The sequence below is a fragment of the Musca domestica genome, unplaced genomic scaffold, assembly GCF_030504385.1.
Source record: "Musca domestica strain aabys unplaced genomic scaffold, Musca_domestica.polishedcontigs.V.1.1 49, whole genome shotgun sequence".
NCBI classification, from domain to species: domain Eukaryota; kingdom Metazoa; phylum Arthropoda; class Insecta; order Diptera; family Muscidae; genus Musca; species Musca domestica.
Window position 1 is genome coordinate 5,061,918 of NW_026712344.1, and position 23,522 is coordinate 5,085,439.

The window sequence follows — 23,522 nt, forward strand, 5'->3', positions numbered from 1 at the left end:
GCCGGGCAAAACTTTTAATACCCTCCACCTTAGGGCAAAGAAAACATTAGAAGAAATGTGGCAAAAACCATTAAAATTGCGAATATCGGGAGGTACCGTTTTATGGGGCTATACCAAAACCTGGACCTATAATTACAATGACTCGCCACACGAACTGGGACCCATTATGATCTACAACTACCAATTTTCAGAGAAATTCTTGAAAAAATGTGTCAAAAATCATCAAAATACCGAATATTGGGAGGTACCGTTATATGGAGACTATATCAAAACGTGGACCTATACATACAATGTTTCGCCACACGAACTAGGACCCATTATGACCCACGAATACCCATTTTTAGACAAATCATTGAAAAAATGTGGCAAAAACCATCAAAATACCGAATATCGGGAGGTACCGTTATATGGGGGCTATACCAAATCATGAACCCATACATGCAATGTTTCGCCACCGGAGCTGGAACCCATCATGACCTACATTTCTGTAGGTCAATTTTCTGACAAATCCGTGAAAAAATGTGGCATAAATCATTAAAATACCGAATATCGGGAGGTACCTTTATATGGGGGCTATACCAAAACGTGGACCTATACATGCAATGTTTTGCCACACGTACAGGGACCCGTTATAACTTACAAATACCAATTTTCAGACAAATCCGTGAAAAAATGTGGCATAAATCATCAAAATACCGAATATTGGGAGGTACCGTTATATGGGGACTATACCAGAACGTGGACCGATATATCTCATTTTCAATACCAACCATCCTATACACAATACAAATTGCTCTGCTAAATTTTGACGCTCTACGTCAAATAATGTGGGCTGTATCGTGATTTCAAAATACTGACAGACAGACGGACATCGTTAAATCGACTTAGAATTTTATGCTGATTATGAATATATACACTTTATGGGGTCTACGACGAATATTTAAGGATGTTACAAACGGAATGACAAAGTTAATATACCCTCCTTTCCAAGGTGGAGGGTATAAAAAGACATAGGCAAAAAAGACATTCCCAAAAATCTGCCATTTAAGACCTGAGGTCTCAGAAAAATATTTTTAATAGGTCCAATAATGTAACATTAATGGTCCTTTAAAAATGCTGTTCAATTGTAGTCCAACTGTGTTCTTAACAAATTCTATAAAAATCCGTGATTATGGTTCTGATGGTGTTTAGAAAAAAAATCGTGTAGCCCCGATGATCCTTTCAAAAATACTCTTACAAAATCACAAGGTCCTTAAGAAGTCTTCAAAAAATATTTTTCAAAAATCAATTAAATTTCGGCTTCAAAAAATTAATTTTTCAATAAATATTGCAAGTATCAAACCTACTGATGAATCGAATAGACCAATCTCTTCCAATAGAGAGGCAAAAAAATGCGAGCAATAGTCTCGACTCTATCTAGTAGAAGAAATACAACATGGCATTAAAAATGTGTATATGGGCATATATTAAAATTAAATATAAAAAAAAAAAATAAAAAACAATAACAGAAAGTAGCGACGTAAACACAAGAGATGAAGAAGAGGCACAGACAACGACGACAAAAACAAAAATCATAAAAAAAACACTTCAAAACCAAACGAATGTGGCTGGTGTTCTGTTTACTTCGATGAATTCGTATTTTCATATCAGTTCCCTGTGATCAGATGCCGGGAAAGGAACTATTTTCACAAACGGTTGGCGGCGATATAGTAAAGCGAACGTACTCTCTCATTCTCTGCTCTTGAAAAATAATAAATCTGAAAAAAAAAAATTAAAGACAAAATAAAACAGAACAAAGTGTGCTTCATACAAAAAAATTGAAAATAATAAAAAAAGTCTAAACAAAGAAAATTAACAATAAATTAATGAATTCATTTTCAGATTTTTAATTTTTTTTTTTAAATTGCCATTGAACGTAAACCATCAACAAATTCAGTGAAATGAAAAATTAAATCAGCGCAATCATAACCAGTGGAAAATGCAAAAAAACAAGACAAGAAAAATGGGATTCCAATAAGAAAAGCAAAATTGAAAAAAGTGAACGCAAAAAAAAAACGGAAAATAAATAGAATGTTTTTAAAACTATGCTGTAAAATGTTGAAAATTAAACATCGTTATCTAGTGTCCTAGACTCTCGCTATTCTTGGATAATAAAGAATTTTGTTTCACTAACAAAACTTGAAAAAAATCCATCGATGTCTGGCATTGAATATAAAAGACGACCTGTAACGCAATTTCAAGAAAATAAAACAAAATATTTAGAAAAATTAACCAAAAGACGGAATCTCCTCGACCCAATCAGTTCACAGCAAGTGTCGTCTTCCAGTGATATCTTTCCACCACCTCTTCAAGGCCAAAGAGTGCTAAAAGCCCAATACCATAACTCAAGGATCTCAACTGAATTTCCAAGTGCACTTAGCTAACATTTTCTAAATACACATACACATACACATCATCATCACCCTTTCCCACCGTGTCCATTGAGCAGAGCATTCACACAATGGCCAACAACAATTTGCAACAATTTCGCCTACCTCCTCCACCCCAAGAAATGGCGGCCCTCTACAACAATTTACCTCAACATTTTGAAAATCTTTTCTTGAACGGCAATTTTGCTGACGATGACGAGCGTGAAAATAACAACAACCGCAACATTTCCTGTTGGGTATTCGGTTACGGTTCACTGTGCTGGTATCCCGGTTTTGAATATGACAAATGTATTACCGGTTATATAAGAGGCTATAATCGACGTTTTTGGCAGGGCAATACAACGCATCGCGGTACAGCGGATAAGGTAAGTGTTGTTTGCGTTTTGTATAGATCAAATTAAAAAAATATATATCTTCTTAATCTTAAGTATGCCGAATGTGAATGTGTTTTTCAATGGACAAATCCTGGAAGGGGATTTATTTATTTAGATTTATTTATTTTTTCCGTTGCATTTTTTGTTTGATAAATAAATCCTGTTTCAGGACATATTGGAAAATCGTGTGAAATAAATCAAACCAACAACTAGTGTCATTAAATGCGTATTACGGCTTTGGAACGGTTAAAATTTTAAATCGTATATAACTAAAATATGGCAGCAATATCTGCGTCGGAATCGACGATTTTCGGACATATTTTTTGCGCTGTATAACAGGGTGAGATAAAAAAACTCCAACAAAGTCAAACGCCATAATTTTTACATTTTATACCCTCCACCATACTATGGAGGGTATATTAACTTTGTCATTCCGTTTGTAACTCCTCGAAATACTCATATCAGACCCAACAAAGTATATATATTCTTGATCAGCGTAAAATTCTAAGTCGATTTAGCGATGTCCGTCTGTCTGTCTGTCCGTCTGTCTGTTGTAATCACGCTATCTTTCGAATGAATTGAGATAGATGGCTAAAATTTTGCACATATGTTTATTTTTCCAGTAGGAAGGTTAAGTTCGTAAATTGGCCATGTAGGTCCACGTTTTCATATTGCCCTCATATAACGGTACCTCCCTATATTCGGTATTTTGATGATTTTAGCGACATTATTCACGGGAATTGTTTCAAACATGGTATTTGAAGTTCAAAATGGATACTACACCCTAAGACGGAAAATTGTCTGTGCAGGTCCACGTCTTCGTATAGGCCCCATATAACGGTACCTCCCGATATTCGGTATTTTGATGATTTTAGCGACATTATTCACCGGAATTGTTTCAAAATTGGTATTTGAAGTTCGTTATGGGAACTACAGTCTGTGACAGAAAATTGTCTGTGCGGGTCCAGGTCTTCGTATAGGCCTCATATATCAGTACCTCCCTATATTCGGTATTTTGACGATTTTAGGTACAATACCCACCGAAATTGTTTGAGATGTGGTATTTGAAGTTCGTAATGGATGCTACAGCCTGTGACAGAAAATTGTCTATGCTGGTCCAGGTCTTCGCACAGCTCCAATTTAACGGCACCCCCTTATATACGATATTTTAATGATTTTAGCTACTTTATTCACCGTTTATTTCAAGTTTCGAATTTGAATATGGTAATGGCTTATGACAAACAATGCCTATGTATGACCACGTCGTATAGACCCCAATATAACGGCTATATTCGGTATTTTTAAAATTTTAACAGAATTTTTTAAGGATTTTATTTTTTAAAAATTTCCAAATTCGTTGCAAATGGTGGAGGGTATTAAAAGTTCGGCCCTGCCGAACTTACTGCTTTTTAACTTGTTTTTTTTTTAATTTTATTGAATGAAAGCATAAAATGTCGGAAATGGCATCAAATTTTAGAATTTGTTTAGATTTGTTCGAATTGGTCACATTTAGCACTAATTATGGCCTTTAAACAGCCAATGAAACCGTCACACACTTCCCGAATGTTGCTCTGCGGTATTTTGGCCCATCGCCGGCGAAGCGCTTGCTATAGGTGATCGACACTTCGGTATTTAGTTAGTACCAACCTTGCTTTCCAAAATACTCCAGACACAATAGTCCAACGGATTAATATCCGGAGATTTTGGTGGCCATTGTGCGCTGGAAATGAAGCGAGGAACCTCATTTTGTAACCATTCTTGGGTGGCACGTACTGAGTGCGATGGTGCTGAGTCCTGTTGGAATGTCCGAGGTATGCGGCGAAAATGTTTGCCCAAGGCTTTAATACACCCTCCAGAATATTTTCGCTATAATATTCGGCATTTATTCTGATGCGGTTTTAGACCTTAGGTTTTTTTGAATCAAATCCGTTTCAGGTCCTTTGGAGTTAATCTAGGGGTATCCGTATGTCCGGCTGGTGAGCACGATAACTCTCGAACGGAGTATCCGATTTAGTACATCGTCATATTATTGTCAAACTGCGATCGAGTTCGGAGATGGGCATCATCTGCTTACTCTTTCTGGTACCTCCCCCGATGAGTACATTCTTTTCAAACTTAGTATATCCAAGTGTGTAGATGGGATACATCGGTCCACTCCTTATGGTATCTCCCCCACAAGGCACCGAATTCTTAATAATTATAACACTCAACCAACCAGAAATCCAGAGATTCTGAAAAATTATAGCCCTTATTCATGCGAAAAAAGTAAGGGAGCTTTCAAACATCGTGAGTACATCAAAGTAGGGGAAAAAATATAAATCTGAACCGGTTTCGACAAAATTTTGCAAATCTTGTTATCATCTTTTCATAGAAAACCTTTCAAAGGTCTTCCCTCCATAGCGGACCTTTGAGAATTTAGAAGAAGACCCTTTTCTACACAGAAGGTTAATCACAGGTCTTCTCTAAATAGAAGATTTTCCAAAGGTTTACTCTCCGTAGACGACCTTTAAACAAATTTCTCTCTATAAAAAACCTATCAAAGGTCTTGTCTTCATAAACACCATTCACAGGATTTCTCTCCATAGAAGATCTTTAAGAGATCTTCTCTACAAAGAAGACCTTTCTGTACATAGAAGAGCATTCACAGGTATTTTCCCTATAGGAGATTTTTCAAAGGCTTTCTCTGCATGAACAATTTTTAAACGGTCTTGTCTCTATAAAAGACCTATCAAAGGTTTTCACTTCATAGAACACCATTTACAAGTTTTTCTCCCATAGAAGACATTTTAACTGTCTACTCTCCATAGAAATTCATACAGCGGTCTTTTCTCCATACCAGAAGACATTCCAAAGGTCTTCTCTCTTAAGAAATCTTCAAAGTTCCTTCCTGTCTTGAAAATACAGTTGATAGATCTTTTCTCTAAAGAGGATATATGAAATGTATTTTCTCTGTGAAAATTTTTTCAAGGGTTCCCCCATATGAGACCTTTGAAATTTATTCTCTCTATAGAATAACTTTTAAAAACATTCTCTCTATAAAATAAATGTTAAAGTTTTTCTATGTATGGAAGTCCTTCAAAACATCTTCTTATCGAAGACCTTCAAGACATCTTCTTTTTATCGAAGACTTTTATTGTGAAAGGTCTTTCAAAGAAGATCTTTTAAAGGTCTTCTGTCTCCAGAAAATTCCGTAAAGGTGGACTGTCTATGAAAGACTTTCCTTTCACTAGACACATTTTTCAAGTCGTCTGAATATATAAGTCCCTACAAATGTCTTCTGATTCTAAAAGACCTTCATAAGGCCTTTTGTTAGAAGAAACTATGTGAGAAATCCTTTGAGTAGCCCTTTTAGAGTTCTCCAGTGTACAGAAGAGTTTTCAAGTTCTTTTTGCTTTCCAAGTGTTCTTTGTGAAAAAGTCCTTCCCGAAATGTTCCGAAATTGATTGACCTTTGGACCATCATAGGGCATCATAAAAACAGTGAAAATCCCCCATTTATTTTTTGATAATATTTCGCTTGGTAACAACATTTTTCTTATCGGAAGTTCTCATAGCAGGCATTGCTTCATCAGCTGACGTTTACGAATGTTTTTGTTTACAAAAAGAAAACATGAAATTCCATTTAATGCAATAATTTTGTTATTGTTTAAAACCTGTTATAAAATTTATTTCCCGATTTTTATAAACACAATTTAACTTTCACTGTTACTAAGGCCGGTGTCATCAGCGACTATAACAGCCAACCGATGATGTTGTAAATTTCAATTTACAACCATATATGGGGAGAGAATTTGGAAAACGGATGTATTTTACGAGTTTTTTTTTTTTTTTTTTGTGAGTTAGAAACTTGAAAATCGGAAATTGATTTTCCTCTTTATGGGAGTTATTGTTATTTCAGATTTTGACAGATTGAAGGATAGGATCAGAGGGAGTGGTTTAATATTGTCCATTCTGACACGAAATAGTTCAATATCTATATCAACACCATTGTTTTTTTCTTGGTCGCCTGTCGGTAACTTACTTACCAAAGTTCGGCTTTATAGTCGGACGGGCACACTGAATGTCGTTGTCACTCATTATTTCGTAATGAGTTAAATAAGTTATTTTCCTTTGTATTTTTTCAAGTATAATCCATTATTTGCAAACTATCGTAATAATGCAAAAGGTGGTATATTTACATTACCGTGTAATGGGTTATTCGTCTCACGACCTTCTAAAGCAGAAGAAAGTCATTCCCAACACTTTATGAGGGTATTTATTAACAGAAAAATATTTTTTATTTACGTTGTTAACACATTTGACGCCTTTAATTTCCCATTTTGCGTCATGTCAAATCCGACTGAGAATACAGCAGCATCCGTTGGGGTCCACTAACGGCAAATAAATGGGTGAAGGTAGTTGGGGAAATAATTTATTGTAGGCACATGTCGTTATTGTAAACAACAAAATAATAAAAAAAAAACAATATAAATGTGTTGTGGGTTTCAATTGCATGTGTATTAAGGTGGTTCGAAATAAATAACAAACGATTAGTAGCTGGAAAGGTATAATGGATTTGCCTTTGAAATGTTTATTCTTTTTAAGAATCCTAATTTATCTTTTTATCCAATTTTAATTTTCATATGGCTATCATTTGATACGGCCAAAACGAGCCTCAACGAAATAACCGTTTGACATTTAGAGTCCATTTAGAGAACTTACACCGCAACAGAAAGAAAATAGACTTAAAAGAGCCAAAGAGTTGCTTCGCTTAGCCGAAAGTGGTAAACTGCCGAATTTGGTTTTCTCCGATGAGAAAACATTCGCTGTCCAGCAGTTTGTAAACAAACAAAATGATCGTGTGTACTTGCCAAGAAGGTCAGCTGAAAATGTGCACCTTCGGTTGGCCACCAGAACTCAAGCACCGGCCATGGTGATGGTGTGGGCGGCCATAACAGCCGATTGTCGCTCTCCCCTCGTATTAATCGACTGTGGCTAGGCAGAATAAGTGGCGAATATTATGGCGAAAAAAAATCTGGAGGGTGTATTAAAGCCTTGGGCACGCAAATATTTTGGCAGCAGACCTTCGACATTCAATGGTTACAAAATGAGGTTCCTCGCTTCATTTCCAGCGCACAATGACCACCGAAATCTCGGGATACCAATCCGTTGGACTATTGTGTCTGGAGTATTTTGCAAAGCAAGGTTGGCACTAAACAAGTTAAAAAGCAGTAAGTTCGGCCAGGCCGAACTTTGAATACCCTCCACCATTTGCAACGAATTTGGAAATTTTTAAAAAAATAAAATCCTTAAAAAATTCTTTTAAAATTTTAAAAATACCGAATATAGCCGTTATATTGGGGTCTATACGACGTGGACATACATAGGCATTGTTTGTCATAATCCATTACCATATTCAAATTCGAAACTTGAAATAAACAGTGAATCATCAAAATATCGTATATAAGGAGGTGCCGTTAAATTGGAGCTGTGCGAAGACCTGGACCAGCATAGACAATTTTCTGTCACAGGCTGTAGCATCCATTACGAACTTCAAATACCACATCTCAAACTATTTCGGTGGGTATTGTACCTAAAATCGTCAAAATACCGAATATAGGGAGGTACCGTTATATGGGGGCTATACGAAGGCGTGGTCCTGCACAGACAATTTTCGGTGATAGGCTGTAGCATCCATTACGAATTTCAAATACAAAATGTGAAACATTTCTGGTAAATAATGTCGCTAAAATCATCAAAATACCGAATATCGGGAGGTACTGATATATGGGGCCTATTCGAAGACCTGGACCCGTACAGACAATTTTCTGTCACAGACTGTAGTTCCCATAACGAACTTCAAATACCAATTTTGAAACAATTCCGGTGAATAATGTCTCTAAATCATCAAAATACCGAATATAGGGAGGTACCGTTATATGGGGGCTATATGAAGACGTGGACCTGCACAGACAATTTTCTGTCTTAGGGTGTAGTATCCATTTTGAACTTCAAATACCAAATTTGAAACAATTCCCGTGAATAATGTCGCTAAAATCAACAAAATACCGAATATAGGGAGGTACCGTTATATTGGGCCTATACGAAGACGTGGACCTGCACAGACAATTTTTTGTCTTAGGGTGTAGTATCCATTTTGAACTTCAAATACCAATTCCGGTGAATAATGTCGCTAAAGTCATCAAAATACCGAATATAGGGAGGTACCGTTATATCGGGGCTATATGAAAACGTGGACCTACATGGCCCATTTACGAACTTAACCTGCCTACTGGAAAAATAAACATGTGTGCAAAATTTTAGCCATCTATCTCAATTCATTCGAAAGATTACAACGTGATTACAACAGACAGACAGACATACGGACAGACAGACGGACATCGCTAAATCGACTTAGAATTTTACCCTGATCAAGAATATATATACTTTGTTGGGTCTGATATGAGTATTTCGAGGAGTTACAAACGGAATGACAAAGTTAATATACCCTCCATAGTATGGTGGAGGGTATAAAAATACCAAAGTGTCGATCACCTCAAGCAAACGCTTCACCGGGAATGGGTCAAAATACCATAGAGCAACATTCGGGCAGCGTGTGACGTTTTCATTGGCCGTTTGAAGGCCATAATTCGGGCAAAAGGTGACCAATTCCAGCTAATCTAAACTTATTCTAAAATTTGATGTTATTTCCAATTTTTTTTTTTTTTTGCTTTCATTCAATTAAATTTAAAAAAAAAATGTAAAAATTATGGCGTTTGACTTTCTTGCAGATTTTTTATCTCACCCTGTATATTGGATTTGCATTGGATTTTTAAGAATTCTAATTTATTTTTTTATACGATTTTAATGTTGATATCTGTGGAACTCAGGGAGTTACTGCTCAACTATATGGCTATCATTTAATATGGCCAAAACGAGCCTCAGCGAAATAACCGTTTGAGAACCAAGGTCTCTTTAGACCGTTTCAGGACATTTAGAGTCGATCTAGGGGTGTCCGTCCGTCTGTCTAGCTGGTGCACACTATAACTCTCGAATGGACTATCCGATTTGGTCCAAACTTGGTACATCGCAATGTTATTGTCAAACTTTGATAAACTACGAAGACGGACAAAATCTGTCCACCCCATCTGGTACCTTCTCCACAAAAGGTCAACATTTTCACAAAAATAATTTATCTCATAGACTCTTTCTGGTACCTCCCCCACAATCGGTCAAAATTTGGAGTAATTTAAATCTCTCATAATATCTATCAAATAAGCGTCCCAATATTTTTACTAACACAAGATGTGGTGTTAAGACGGGATATATTGGCTCACACTTTCTGGTACCTCTCCCACAAAGGGTCACAATTTTCATAACTTGTGAAACAAGTCAATGATACATTTCAAAATTGGTATATCCAAATATTTCTCCCAACCAGAGATCTCAATACCCACCCTATTGTTTTTTACCTCTTTATATAAGGTTACAACAAGTAATGTGTTTTTAATGATGTCTGGCACCTATTTCGCAAATGGAAACGAAAATAAGATAATTTTCTTTGTGTATTTTTTTTTTCAAAAACGCAATTTTTTTTTTTTAATTTTTTCTGTTGTGTATTGTTATATTAATATTAATTTTTTTATCGTTTTTGTTGTTTTTTTTTCTTGCAGCCTGGACGTGTTGCTACTTTGGTAGAAGACAAAGAGGTAAGTGAAATATATTTTGTTTTAATGCAATTTAATTTGCTGGTAAAGTAGTTTAATCTGAAGGTCTTTTTGTTGGTAGGAAGTAGCCGCTAGTAGGTGTTTATTGATTACGCTTGACCTGTGTTTTTTGTTCAATTTATTTATTTTTTTTTTTTAATTTGTGGGATGTGAGTCAACATTCGAATAATTTTTTTTTTTTCAAAATTATTGCTCAGCTTGTTATTGACAAAGTTATTAAAAATCGACTTGTATTTTAAGAACGAAAAACGGCCTTAAGCCCAACCGAACCGAACTTTTTATACACTCGGTATAATTTATATGCTGCTGAAATAAGTTGTCTTAAAATCTCTAAAATGTGGGATTTTTAAAACCCGTAAAATAACTAAATTGCAGTCCATTCAATTCAAAAATGTGGTTATGAAAATAAAAATAAAAAACTCATAATTGGTGAGCAATTTATGGGAGGATGTTTTGTTTCTCATTAAGATTTCAAAAGTTCGAATTACAGCTGCGCTGACAAGGAAATGTGAAAGGAAACTTAAAACTGCCACTTCTGGTATTATTGAAGTAGAAAATTTCGAAATGTTGAAGGTACCATTGCATGGGGTCAGCTTTAGTACAAACCAGTGCCGGTGTTACTCATTACTTAATAATGAGAAAAGTAAGCTCTTTTGCTTGTTTTTTTTTTTATACCCTCCACCTTGGAAAGGAGGGTATATTAACTTTGTCATTCCGTTTGTAACATCCCTAAATATTCGTTTTAGACCCCATAATTCCAAGTCGATTTAACGATGTCCGTCTGTCTGTCTGTCTGTCTGTTGAAATCACGATACAGCCCACATTATTTGACGTAGAGCTCCAAAATTTAGCAGAGCTATTTGCATTGTGTCTAGGATGGTTGGTATTGAAAATGAGATATATCGGTCCACGTTCTGGTATAGTCCCCATATAACGGTACCTCCCGATATTCGGTATTTTGATGATTTATGCCACATTTTTTCACGGACTTGTCTTAAAATTGGTATTTGTAGGTCATAGCGGGTCCCTGAGCGTGTGGCAAAACATTGCATGTATAGGTCCACGTTGTAGTATAGCCCCCATATAAAGGTACCTCCCGATATTTAGTATTTTAGTTTTTTTTTTACCACATTTTTTCACCGATTTGTCTAAAAATTGGTATTTGTGGGTCATAATGGTTTCCAGCTCCGGTGGCGGAACATTGCATGTATGGGTCCATAATTTGGTATAGTCCCCATATAACGGTACCTCCCGATATTCGGTAATTTGATGATTTTTGCCACATTTTTTCAGGGATTTGTTCGAAAATTGGTATTTGTTGGTCATAATTGGTTCCAGCTTCGGTGGCGAAACATTGAATGCATGGGTCCATGATTTGATATAGCCCCCATATAACGGTACCTCCCGATATTCGGTATTTTGATGGTTTTTGCCACATTTTTTCACTGATTTGTCTAAAAATTGGTATTTGTGGGTCATAATGGGTTCCAGCTCCGGTGGCGAAACATTGTAATTATAGGTCCACGTTTTGGTATAGCCCCCATATAACGGTACCTCCCCATAATCGGCATTTTAATGGTTTTTGCCACATTTCTTCTAATGTTTCTTTTACCCTAAGGTGGAGGGTATTAAAAGTTTGGCCCGGCCGAACTTAATGTTTTTTTACTTGTTTATTTTTATTCTTTTTTTTTTTTTGGAACAACCCAGGAACGACCTTTCGATAATGCAGAAAGTACCTGTTTACATTACCTTTTTATTGTTTACCCCTCTCATAGAACTTCCAAGTTTTTGTGGGGGTGATTTAAACCAAATCATACATCGTAGAAGATTTTCAGACTTTCAATATTTTTTTTTTTTCGTAAAGAATAATAGGAAAATGTTTAACTTTTACACCAACTAGTCATCAAAATTTTTAATTTTGAAGTTTTCCGAGAGGGATATTAGTAACACCATTGCAATATGGACCAACATCACATTTTTCTGACCAAAACTATTTTAACGTCCCCTGGAAAACAATAGTGACCTTAATAAAAAATTTCAGAATTTCAGCTCTATCCCTTCACCCAATACCAAATTTAGTACCATTTAGTACTTTTTGTACGAATATAGGACGCATTTCAAAGCCACCACCCAATCTCAAACGCAAATACCATAAGTAATCTGAATAAAAAATTTCAGAATTTTATCTCTGTAATTTCCCCCCATTACAAAATTTAGTAACATTTAATACAATTATGGTACGCATTTGCAAAACCACCACCAGATTTCAAGCACAAATACCAACAGTGACATCTACATCAAATGTCAGCACTATCCCTTCATCCAATACCAAATTTAGTACCATTTAGTACTTATTGTACAAATATAGAACGCATTCACAAACCATCGCCAAATCTCAAGCGCAGATACCATCAGTAATCTATAAATCAAGTTTCAGAATTTTATCTCTGTAATTTCCCCCACTACCATTTGGTTCAACTATAGTACCCAAATCTAAAATCAGCCCATTCTCTCAAACACAGACTCCAATTGTGACATCCATATTAAATTTCGGGATTCTAGTTTTATAAATTCCCTCAATACCAAATTCGGAAACATTTAAAACTTTTCGTATAATTTTAGTTTAATTTACGTCTACATCAAATATCAGAAATTCAGTTCTATCCCTTCATCCAATACCAAATTTAGTTCTTTTCGTATATATGTAGGACGCAGTTCCAAACCACAGCCAAATCTCAAGCACAGATACCATCAGTAACCTTAATATCAAATTTAAGGATTTCAGATCTGTAATATCCCCCATTACTAAATTTAGTACCATTTAGAACAATTATAGTACGCATATCCAAAGCTAGATCCTTGTCTAAGCACTAACCACAGACTCCAACAGTGACATCCATCGGAATTCGGGATAGTTCTACGAATTCCCTCAATACCAAATTTAGTACCATTTAGTACATTATGGTACGCATCTGCAAAACCACCACCAGATACCAAAAGAGACCTCCATATCAAATTTCGGGTTTCAGCTCTATTCCTTCACCCAACACCAAATTTAGTACTTTTCGTACAATTTAGTACACATTTCCCAATCACCTCCATATCTTAACCAGACAGACACCAACAGTGGCATCTATATAAAAGTTCGGAATTCCTAATCCATAAATTTCGTCAATACCAAATTTAGTAACATTTAGTACTTTTCGTATAATTTTAGTACTCTTTTGAAAACCGTTCCATATCTCAAACCTGGACACCAACAGTGACATCCATACCTAATTTCAGGATTTCAGCTCTGTAATTTCTCTCCATTACCAAATGTCATACTACTAAGTGTTTTTAGTACAATTATAGTACACATGTCCAAACCCCTCCCTCCATCTCCAAATCTCAACCTCAGATACCAAAAGTGACATCCATATCAACTTTCAGGATTTCAGTTCTATTTCTTCACCGAATACCGAATTTAGTACTATCCATAAAATTATAGTAAACTTTTTCAAAACCACATTCATATGTTTGAGCACCCAGCAAATTGTACCAAGTACATGGTGAGATAAAAAAACTGCAACAAAGTCAAACGCCATATTTTTAACATTTTTTTTTAATTTTATTGAATGAAAGCTAAAAATGTCGGAAATAGCGGAATATCAAACTTTATAATATGTTTAGATTTGTTCGAATTGGTCACCTTTGGCACGAATTATGGCCTTCAAACGGCCAATGAAACCGTCATATGCTGCCCGAATGTTGTGTTGCGGTATTTTGGCCCATTCCCAGCGAAGCGCTTGCTTGAGGTGATCGACACTTTGGTATTTTTTAGTGCCAATCTTGCTTTCCGAAATACTCCATTCACAATAGTCCAACGGATTTTTATCCGGAGTTTTTGGTGGCCATTGTGCGCTGGAAATGAAGCGAGGAACCTCATTTTGTAACCATTCTTGGTTGGCGCCTGCTCAGTGCGATGGTGCTGAGTCCTGTTGGAATGTCCAAGGTCTGCAGTCAGAATGTTTTCGTGTCCATAATATTCGCCATTTATTATACAGCAGCGACCATCGGCTGTTATGACGGGCCACACCATCGGCGCTTGAATTCTGGTGGCCAACCGAAGGTGCACATTTTCAGCTGGCCTCTTTGGCAATTGTTTACAAACTGCTTGACAACGAATGTTTTCTCATCGGAGAAACCCAAATTGGGCAGTTCACCACTTTCGGCCAAGCAAAGCAACTCTTTAGCTCTTTTGAGTCTATTTTCTTTCCGTTGCGGTGTAAGTTGTTGCACTTTCTGGAATTTCAGTGGCTTTACTCCGAACTCATTTTTCAATATTTGCCGAATGGAATATTGCGATATTTTCAGCTCACGAGCCATTTTGCGGTCACTGTGACGCGGGTTTCGATCAAGTCGCTTCGTTACTTTTCGAACCATTTCTGTTGATATTTCACTTTCTTTCTTGAGGTCGGGCTATGCTACCAGTGTCACTGTAACGAGCGATGGTACGAGACACCAAAGATTTATTCACATTTAAATTCTGGAGTGCTCTAACGATAGCCACTTGTGGCCAAATACAAAGAAATTACACTATCACGCTTGAATTCCATTACGAAAAACTATTTTTCTGGAAAATTCTCACCAAAGTGCCTTTGTACGCTTGTAAACAATGTAATGAGCTGTCACTGGAATAATTTTAACAGCTGTCGGACGAGTGGCTTAGAAATGACAGCAGTCTGAGCTTGGTTGCAGTTTATTTATTCATCTCACCCTATATAGTACCATTTAGTAACTTTCGTGCACTTGTAGTACATCAACAGGAACCTCAATACACAATTTCAAAATTCCAGCTTCATCCGTTCACCCTTAGCCAAATTGATGCAATTTTAGTACCATTTACTACAGTTTGCACACTAAGTGCAAATTTCCAAAACCGATTTTGCACAGAGAGTGCTTCAAAACTATTCTCAAAAATCTTATTATTGTCCTGTTGCTTCCTCAAAAAATATGAATGTTGTTAAAAATATTCATAATTATGGCTTTTTATACCCTACACCACATAGTGGTAAGGGTATTATGTCTTTGTGCATTTGTTTGTAACAGGCAAAAGGAAACGAGATAGACCCATAGTTCCTTTTGATGATCTGCATAGAATCACTTTCTGAGTTGATTTATGCATGTCAGTCCGTCCATCCGTCCGTCCGTCCATGTATTCTTGTGAACAAAATGCAGGTCGCATTTATTATCTGATTGAGATGAAATTTTGCAAACAACATTTGTTTGGCCCAAGGACGAACCCTATTGAAATTGGAGATAATCGGTAAAAATTTAGATATAGCTCCCATATATATCTTCGTCCGATTTGCCTTTTATTGTGCACCAAACGTGTAATATCAGCCCGAATAGTATGTAATTTTGCACATACAACCAAATTAAGTATGCCAAATTTTATCGAAATCGATTCAGATATAGCTATAGCTCCCATATATATTGTTCATCCGATTTGTTATTTTTGTCCTCCGCAGCCGTAATATGCACTCTGTAACAACAATATTTTGGGGAAATATATCAAATGCAGCTCAGAAATACCTTTGCTAAATTTTATCGAGATCGGTTCAGATTTGGATATAGCTCCCATATATAACTTCGTCCGATTTACCATTTATTGTGCACCTAACGTCTAATATTTGTCCAAATGGGATGGAATTTGGCACATACGACCGAATTTAGTCTAGAAGGTAGTATGCCAAATTTGGTGAAGATCGGTTCAGATATAGTTATAGCTCCCATATATATTGTTCATCCGATTTATTGTATTTGTTACCCACAGCCGTAATATGCACTCTGTAACAACGATATTTCAGGAAATATATCATATACAGCTCAGAAATATATTTGCAAAATTTTTTCGAGATCGGTTCAGATTTGGATATAGCTCCCATATATATCTTTATCTGATTTTAAATTAATTTTGCACCAAATGGGCAATACAAGTCCGAATTTAAAAGATACAAATGCTTCGGCATATTTGGTCCTTTGAACTTTAAATTATAATTATAACCATAGCATGTATGATTGAATTCTCCCATAAAAACTTTTAATTATTAAGTGGAGCTCAACTAAATTAGCAAAGTGGTGTAGGGTATCATAAAGTCGGCCCCGCCCGACTTTAGGACTTTCTTTACTGGTTTAAACTCTGAAAACAGTCCTGAAAATGTACAAATGACCCTTAAACGATGTTGAATCTAGAAAAACAATATTATAAGATAATAGCATTAAAAAACAAGTAAGCAAAGGCTACAGTCGAGCGGGGCCGACCGTTGAATACCCTACAACACTATAATAAATGATACTCGAAAGAATTCCACAAGATATTGTGACAAAAAATAAAAGAAACTATCAGGTTTCGTTCTCTAATTTTCGAATAATAGCAACTTAAACTAATTTGCTCATTTCCAATTTATTGGTAGATGTTGCACTTAAATGGTCTTCCTAGATCTGGAACCAATATTTCCCAAAGACCTATAATCTCTCAGAAGTGGCAAAAGATTAACATTTATTATTGGTTTTTGACTGAAACGCATCTATATGAGATACAGACATTTGACTATATTCTTCAACGAAATCAGCGTTAACGAAATAGTCAAAAGTGCGTCTTTCCTGTATTTGTGAATTCTCCAAAATGCCACAGGGATGGACATTTTCGTATTTTGTCTACAAAAGTTGGCAAACTATTTCACACATTGAATATTTTTGGATGGCCATCCAAAACTATTTGGCTTTTGCAATGTCCGGTAACGTCCAATCAAATACGCGTAAGGATCGGGCGATAATTACGACTTGCTGACAATTTTGCAGTTTTTTTGTCCGATCATCTCCAAAAAGAGTAGGCTTCTATTCTGACCCTCATCTTATCCCCATGCAAAATTTCGTAAGGATCGAGCCATAAATGCGATCTGTATATGATATCCTGATATCCTAACTACTTAGTTTTGTTAGCTGTAGAAATATTACCAAATGTTTAATTCAAAATGAAAATATGCCAAAAATATGACAAAATTGAAAAAAAAAATATGAGAAAATGTTATAAAATCAATGTTTTCATCTTTAAAGAGATATTTTTATGCGATTTTTTCAGATGTTTTTTCTTTCCTGCCAAGAGTCCATTCTGAATTAATGAGAACTGTCGAAATCAGTTCAGCCGTTCTCGACATATAAGAGATCTTTCAAGCATATCTTCTTTGATAGACATATATATCGCACATATTTTGCTATATATCCGATTTGTTGGATGTTAACATCAATGTAAAGGTCAGAAGTAACCTTGTGATAGCTTTGTGATTTCGCCGGGATTTAAAATATTCACGGTTTAATGAAAAATTTTGAATTTTTCAACACAAAAGATATGGTATGTTTTACCCGCTAAATATTATCCGATGACCACCCAAATTGGTAGGCTTCTTCCCCACCCTAAACTCTAGCTACATGCGAAATTGGTCTATAATTGCGACCTGTATAGCTACTGCAAAATCCGACATTTTTTTAGTATTTGGTCCATTTCAACCCCTAAACAGTTGGCGATCATCTCCAAAAGAAATAGGCTTCTATTCTGACCCTAACCCCACCTTCGTGCAAAATTTCGTAAGGATCGGGCCATAATTGCGACCTGTAGCGTGATTACAAATTAACATGGACAGGCGGACAGACGGACAGACGGACGGACGGACATACATAGCTAGATCGACTCAGCTCGGCGAGCTAGGAAGATCCATATATACTTTCCTATATGGGAAACCAATATTTCGAGGTGTTACATAAATTCTGGCCCAATCAAACTTATAATACCCCCAACACATAGTGTTGTAGGGTATAAAAATAAAAATATTTATTTTTGCCTGGGATTTTTCTAGAAAACCTCACAACTAGTGGTTTAATTGAAACTCAAATTCTTAAAAAAAAAAAAAAAAAAAAAAAAAAAAACATTAAAAACATCCCCTCAATATTTCTGAGCATTTCATCTTGATTATTTTCGAAATCAAACCAAGTAGTTTACACAAATAATAATTATTTTTATTTAATTTTTTTTTCGATTTTGACCTCAAAAATTCCATCAATAAAACAGATGATAGAGTCAAAAAGATGGCTGGGCTTTTTATGGCTTGAGGGTCTGAACTTTTCAAAGTAAGCCCCTTTGAGTGTTGTCATCAATGTGCGCTCTAGACGCATACAACGACAACTTGTCAATAACTCAACTTTACTGGCACGTTTCCACAGACACCGAAACCCATATTATTCGTTTCCAGAGAAACTCTTAATTGAATTTCGGCGGATTTCCGCGAAATATAGGCGAATACCTCTAAGATTTAAAGGCACTTTTTACTACGCCGTTCTACTTTCTAAACTAGACCAGGGGACTTTCCCCAGAGCATCGTGATGAAAGACCGTCAGCCTTTCCGCATAGAGTTACCAAGAACTCGTGTGTGGCTCCGAGTGACAAGCATGAAATATTCAAACGACCAAGCCAATGCCCACCCGTCTGGTGTTCTTACGAAGTATATATACAAATCACATGAGAAAAAAGTATATGCGAATTATAAGCAAATGTGTTTGTGTCTTTCTAGCCACTGAATAGAAACAAAACATTGAAATGTGTAGCATACTTTAAGGGTTTACTCAAGAAAAGTATGTGTCAAGTGGTTGATAATTGTGACAAGCGTGGTGAAAACAAATGTTGTGTCTAAAAATAACTTTTCACCATAGGAATGAGATGAGATGTTTAATATTCACCTTGTATTTTTTTTTTTTATAATAGACAAAAATAAATAATTTAATATTTTTTTTTTATTTTAGGGTATCACATGGGGCTGTGCTTATAGAATATGTGGACAAACAGCCTTGGATTATTTAAAGCAACGAGAATGTACATTAGGTAAGTAGTTATTAAATATTAATACCCAAGCCTCCAGACCATATAGGCAGTAAACGACTTCTAGGTCTTCTATTGGTTATAGAAGACTTTCATGTCTGCCATAGAAGACTTTCATGTCTTTCGTAGGCAGTATTCTGTAGGCCATAAAATAACTCCAGGTCCTCTATATACCATAGACCTCTATATAGGTGCTCTGTAGACTTGCAGTCTTCTGTAGGGAGTAGAAGGCCTCCGGGTCTTCCATAGGCCATAGAAAGCAACAGGTCTACTATAGACATTTGAACTTCTCCAGGTATTCTATAGCCAACAGAAGACTTCCCAGTTTTCCACGGAGAATAGATCGTCATAGAAGACAACCAGGTTTTCTATAACTAATAGAAGTCCTCCAGGTATTCTATACGCCATAAAAGGTCTTCAGGTCTATTGGCTATAGAAGACCTCTTTGTCTTTTATAGGACATGGAAGGTCTCCATGTTTTTTGTAGGAAGTAGAAGACCTCCAGGTTTTCTTTAGGCTTTCAAGTCTCCTATAGGCCATAAAAGGTCTCCAAGTCTATTGGCTATAAAAGGTCTTCTTTGTCCTTTAAAAGGACATGAAAGGTCTCCATTTTTTTTTGTAGGAATTAGGTTTTCTTTAGACTTTCACGTCTTTTATAGGCTCCTCCAGGAATTCTATAGCCAACAGAAGACTTCCCAGTTTTCCACGGAGAATAGACCCTCATAGAAGAAGCTATTCTATAACTAATAGAAGTCCTCCAGGTATTCTATACGCCATAAAAGGTCTTCAGTTCTATTGGCTATAGAAGACCTCTTTGTCTTTTGTAGGACATGAAAAGTATCCATGTTTTCTATTGAAAGAAGAAGACCTCCTGGTGTTCTTTAGGCTTTCAAGTCTTCTATAGGCCATAAAAGGTCTCCAAGTCTATTGGCTATAGAAGACCTCTTTGTCTTTTAAAAGGACATGAAAGGTCTCCATGTTTTTTTGTAGGAAATAGGTTTTCTTTAGACTTTCACGCCTTTTATAGGCCATAGTAGGTTTCCAGGTCTTCTATAGATCATAGGGACCTCAAGGTCTTCTGAAGGCCATAAATGACCTTCAAGCCTTTATTGGCAATTCAATTTCTTAAGGACTTCTGTAAACCATAGAAGGCCTCTAGGTGTTCCATGGGCAATAGAAGACCTCCAGGTATACCACGGCTTCCAATGTCCTCTCGGTGTTCCAACGATAAAAGAAACATTTAAATCTTTCACTGACAAGACAAATTCTTTCCGCCCATTTGTTCCATCTGCTCTAATCCTCCTTATCTATATATGTCATTATTATTAATTCCCCTTTTTTTTCCTTCAATTTCAGGTGGCTATACAACAGTCGATACAAAATTCTATCCCCGCATTGCATCATACGATGCAGCATTTGGTGGTGAAGCCCTGCCGGTTCTGGTCTATGTCGCCAACAAGGATAGTGAACATTGGTTGGGTGAGGACGAACTGGAAAATGTTGCCAAACAAATTGTCGAGTGTAAGGGACCCAGTGGTCATAATGCTGAATATTTGCTTAGACTTGCCACTTTTATGCACGAAGAAATTCCCGAAATATGGGATGAGCATTTATTCCAATTGGAGACACTAGTCTTGAGTGAGCTGCGCAAACGTAACATACCATTGTGGACGGTGATGGGTATGAATCGTGATCGGATACGTCGTGATTCACATGAAGAAATACGACGACCACCTAGTTTTGAATTTACATCGCGAGTGCCGGAACGTAAACTACGTTGTTTGAATATTTAGGCGGGAAGAGAAAACCCAAAAAGGAGAGAAAAAAAGAATATCAAGCGGGCACGTCTTACAGTAAACAAAATATCGCTGGACAAGGCATGTTTTAAGTTTTTCGGCTTAGTATTAACTGTTCTATCTGAGGCTGAAATCCATTCAAAATGCTTACGATATTTTCCAAGTTGTTTTGATGCCTGGTAGCATAACATTAAAAATCAATCATATAACTAAAATTATTTCAATTTTGAAACAAATTGTTTCTCAGAAACTTCAAAAAAGAAAATTCTTTGTATGATATTGGAATGTAACCTAATAAAACCTAGTTATAGGTAATAGATTTATTTGGAAAGTAAATTTACATTAACAAAATAACACTTTTTCTAAATCACATAAAAAATGCTTTATTAATTTGTAAGCTAGAATAACTAATACAAGACAAACGCAACAATCCAAAAACAATATTTGTTCAAATATTGTAATAGGTTTATAAAGAATATTTTATACATATATGAGAAAAAAAAGAAAATAATACAATATGATCATATTCTAATATCAAAAAGTACTGAAATCCTACAAATTGTTACTATTTTTAACAAAATACAAAAAGAAAAAAATTGTTCAAGAAATTTTTGTACAAGAACGGAGATTATTATGAATATTATGGAAGAAAATATTTAACATATATTAATAAAAAAGAAAATACAAAAAAAAATTACACTTTTCCTGAGATTTGAACTCGGTGTCCCAGTTAAGTTTCCTAATTTCCATTAAAAAAGTATTTTCTACGTTCAAACTGGTCATCCTAAAAGTATGCTTTGGATTCTGAATACAAAATATTTCTCACAACTATCAGAAAATATCGGTATCTCTTAGATGTACACAGTAGGGCTGTAACTTTCACGATGGATGGATGTTTTACCATTCATGGTAAAGACACGTGGAGTAACTGTGAATAATTTAAAATAAGGAAAATCAACAATTTTTCTCCGATATTTTCGACATTTCATAGAAGTATATAGCTGAACTGGAAAATTCTACTGCTAATTCACATGAGTTTAGATTTGAACTTAATTGAACGAGGGCCTTTAAGATTGAGAGTTGAGTGGTAATTGACAAGGTACCAGTTCAGGTTTCTTTACTTTACATTCTTACTCAAACAATTTTAATCTCACAGACCTTCAAAAGTCTAAAATAAAATATAATAAATTCTCCTTAATTTAATTAAATTTTACCTAAATTGAACATGAGCCAGATTTTTTTTTACCCTTGGAGACTTTCCCCTTTTCTTCAGAATAATATTTTCCAAGACTATTATTCTTTCAGCTATAGGTCTACATCACACACACTATGTCTATGGAATCTCTTACGTGAGATGCCGCTACACTTTGAGTTAGGGCCTTAATTTTGTAAACCAATCCGCGTTTGTTTTACTGCATTCAAAAAATAAATGAAGATGTGCTGCAGGATAAGTTGACTGAAGATGGCAGAAGGATTGTAACTGCCCATGGCTAGGAACACACTGCGGAGATGAGAACATAGCTGAATGTGCAGGTCGAGGGCACGTAATTCCGACCACTGACTAGTCTGCGAAAGAACTGCAAAAGAGTGCCTCCTCATGACTCCTGTGGACCATTTACATGAGGAGAATCTAGAGGGTCCTGCGATATAAGAGAGAGCCCCTAGATGATGAAGCTTATCAAGCGGGTCTGAAAAGCATTCATACTGATGCAGTCGCAGAGGTAGTTAACAATTACAGTATGAATGCCATCCATTGCAGCTGAAGAAGGTCAGCTACCTAGGCAAACCAGAGTAGTTTTGGTCCAACTACATTTAGGGTGGCGCAGCCGTCTCTATTCATATTGGGCACGAATTGACAAAGATGTGCGAAACGCCTGCCCAGCGTGCGATACAGGCCCGCACTATACTCTGCATCTGTTTAATTGTCCATCCAAGCCTACCCAACTTCGTCCAGAGGATCTCTGGCTACAGCCCATAAAGGTAGCAGAATTCCTAAACCTGGACATGGAGGAAGAACCGGATTAATCAGTCTATAACAACGGCAGTTAACACTGCTACACAACAGGAACAAACTATTGTAGTATTAAATTCTGTTTTTAGAAAATTTTATTTTACAAATGAAATTATTAATAAAAAATGAATCTTATTTCTCTATGATTTTACTGACAACTATACTTAGAATAAGAAAATAGCACTTGTTATATGAATGCAACAGAACATTATCAAAATATGAATGCGCATCGAAATTAAGTTTAACATCCATAAAGATCGGCATAGATATTTTCAAATTTGTAAAGTCTTTAA

General features: G+C 35.9%; 1 protein-coding gene across 1 annotated transcript; it reads left to right on the forward strand.

Annotated features, from left to right (window-relative positions):
• Positions 1–1,879: 1,879 nt before the first annotated feature.
• Positions 1,880–21,698, forward strand: LOC101893537 (glutathione-specific gamma-glutamylcyclotransferase 1). Its single transcript, XM_059127919.1, has 4 exons — positions 1,880–2,794; positions 10,455–10,490; positions 19,347–19,425; positions 20,779–21,698. The coding sequence occupies exons 1-4, from the start codon at positions 2,501–2,503 to the stop codon at positions 21,213–21,215; spliced, it is 846 nt and encodes a 281-aa protein (XP_058983902.1). The 5' UTR covers positions 1,880–2,500; the 3' UTR covers positions 21,216–21,698.
• Positions 21,699–23,522: the final 1,824 nt, after the last annotated feature.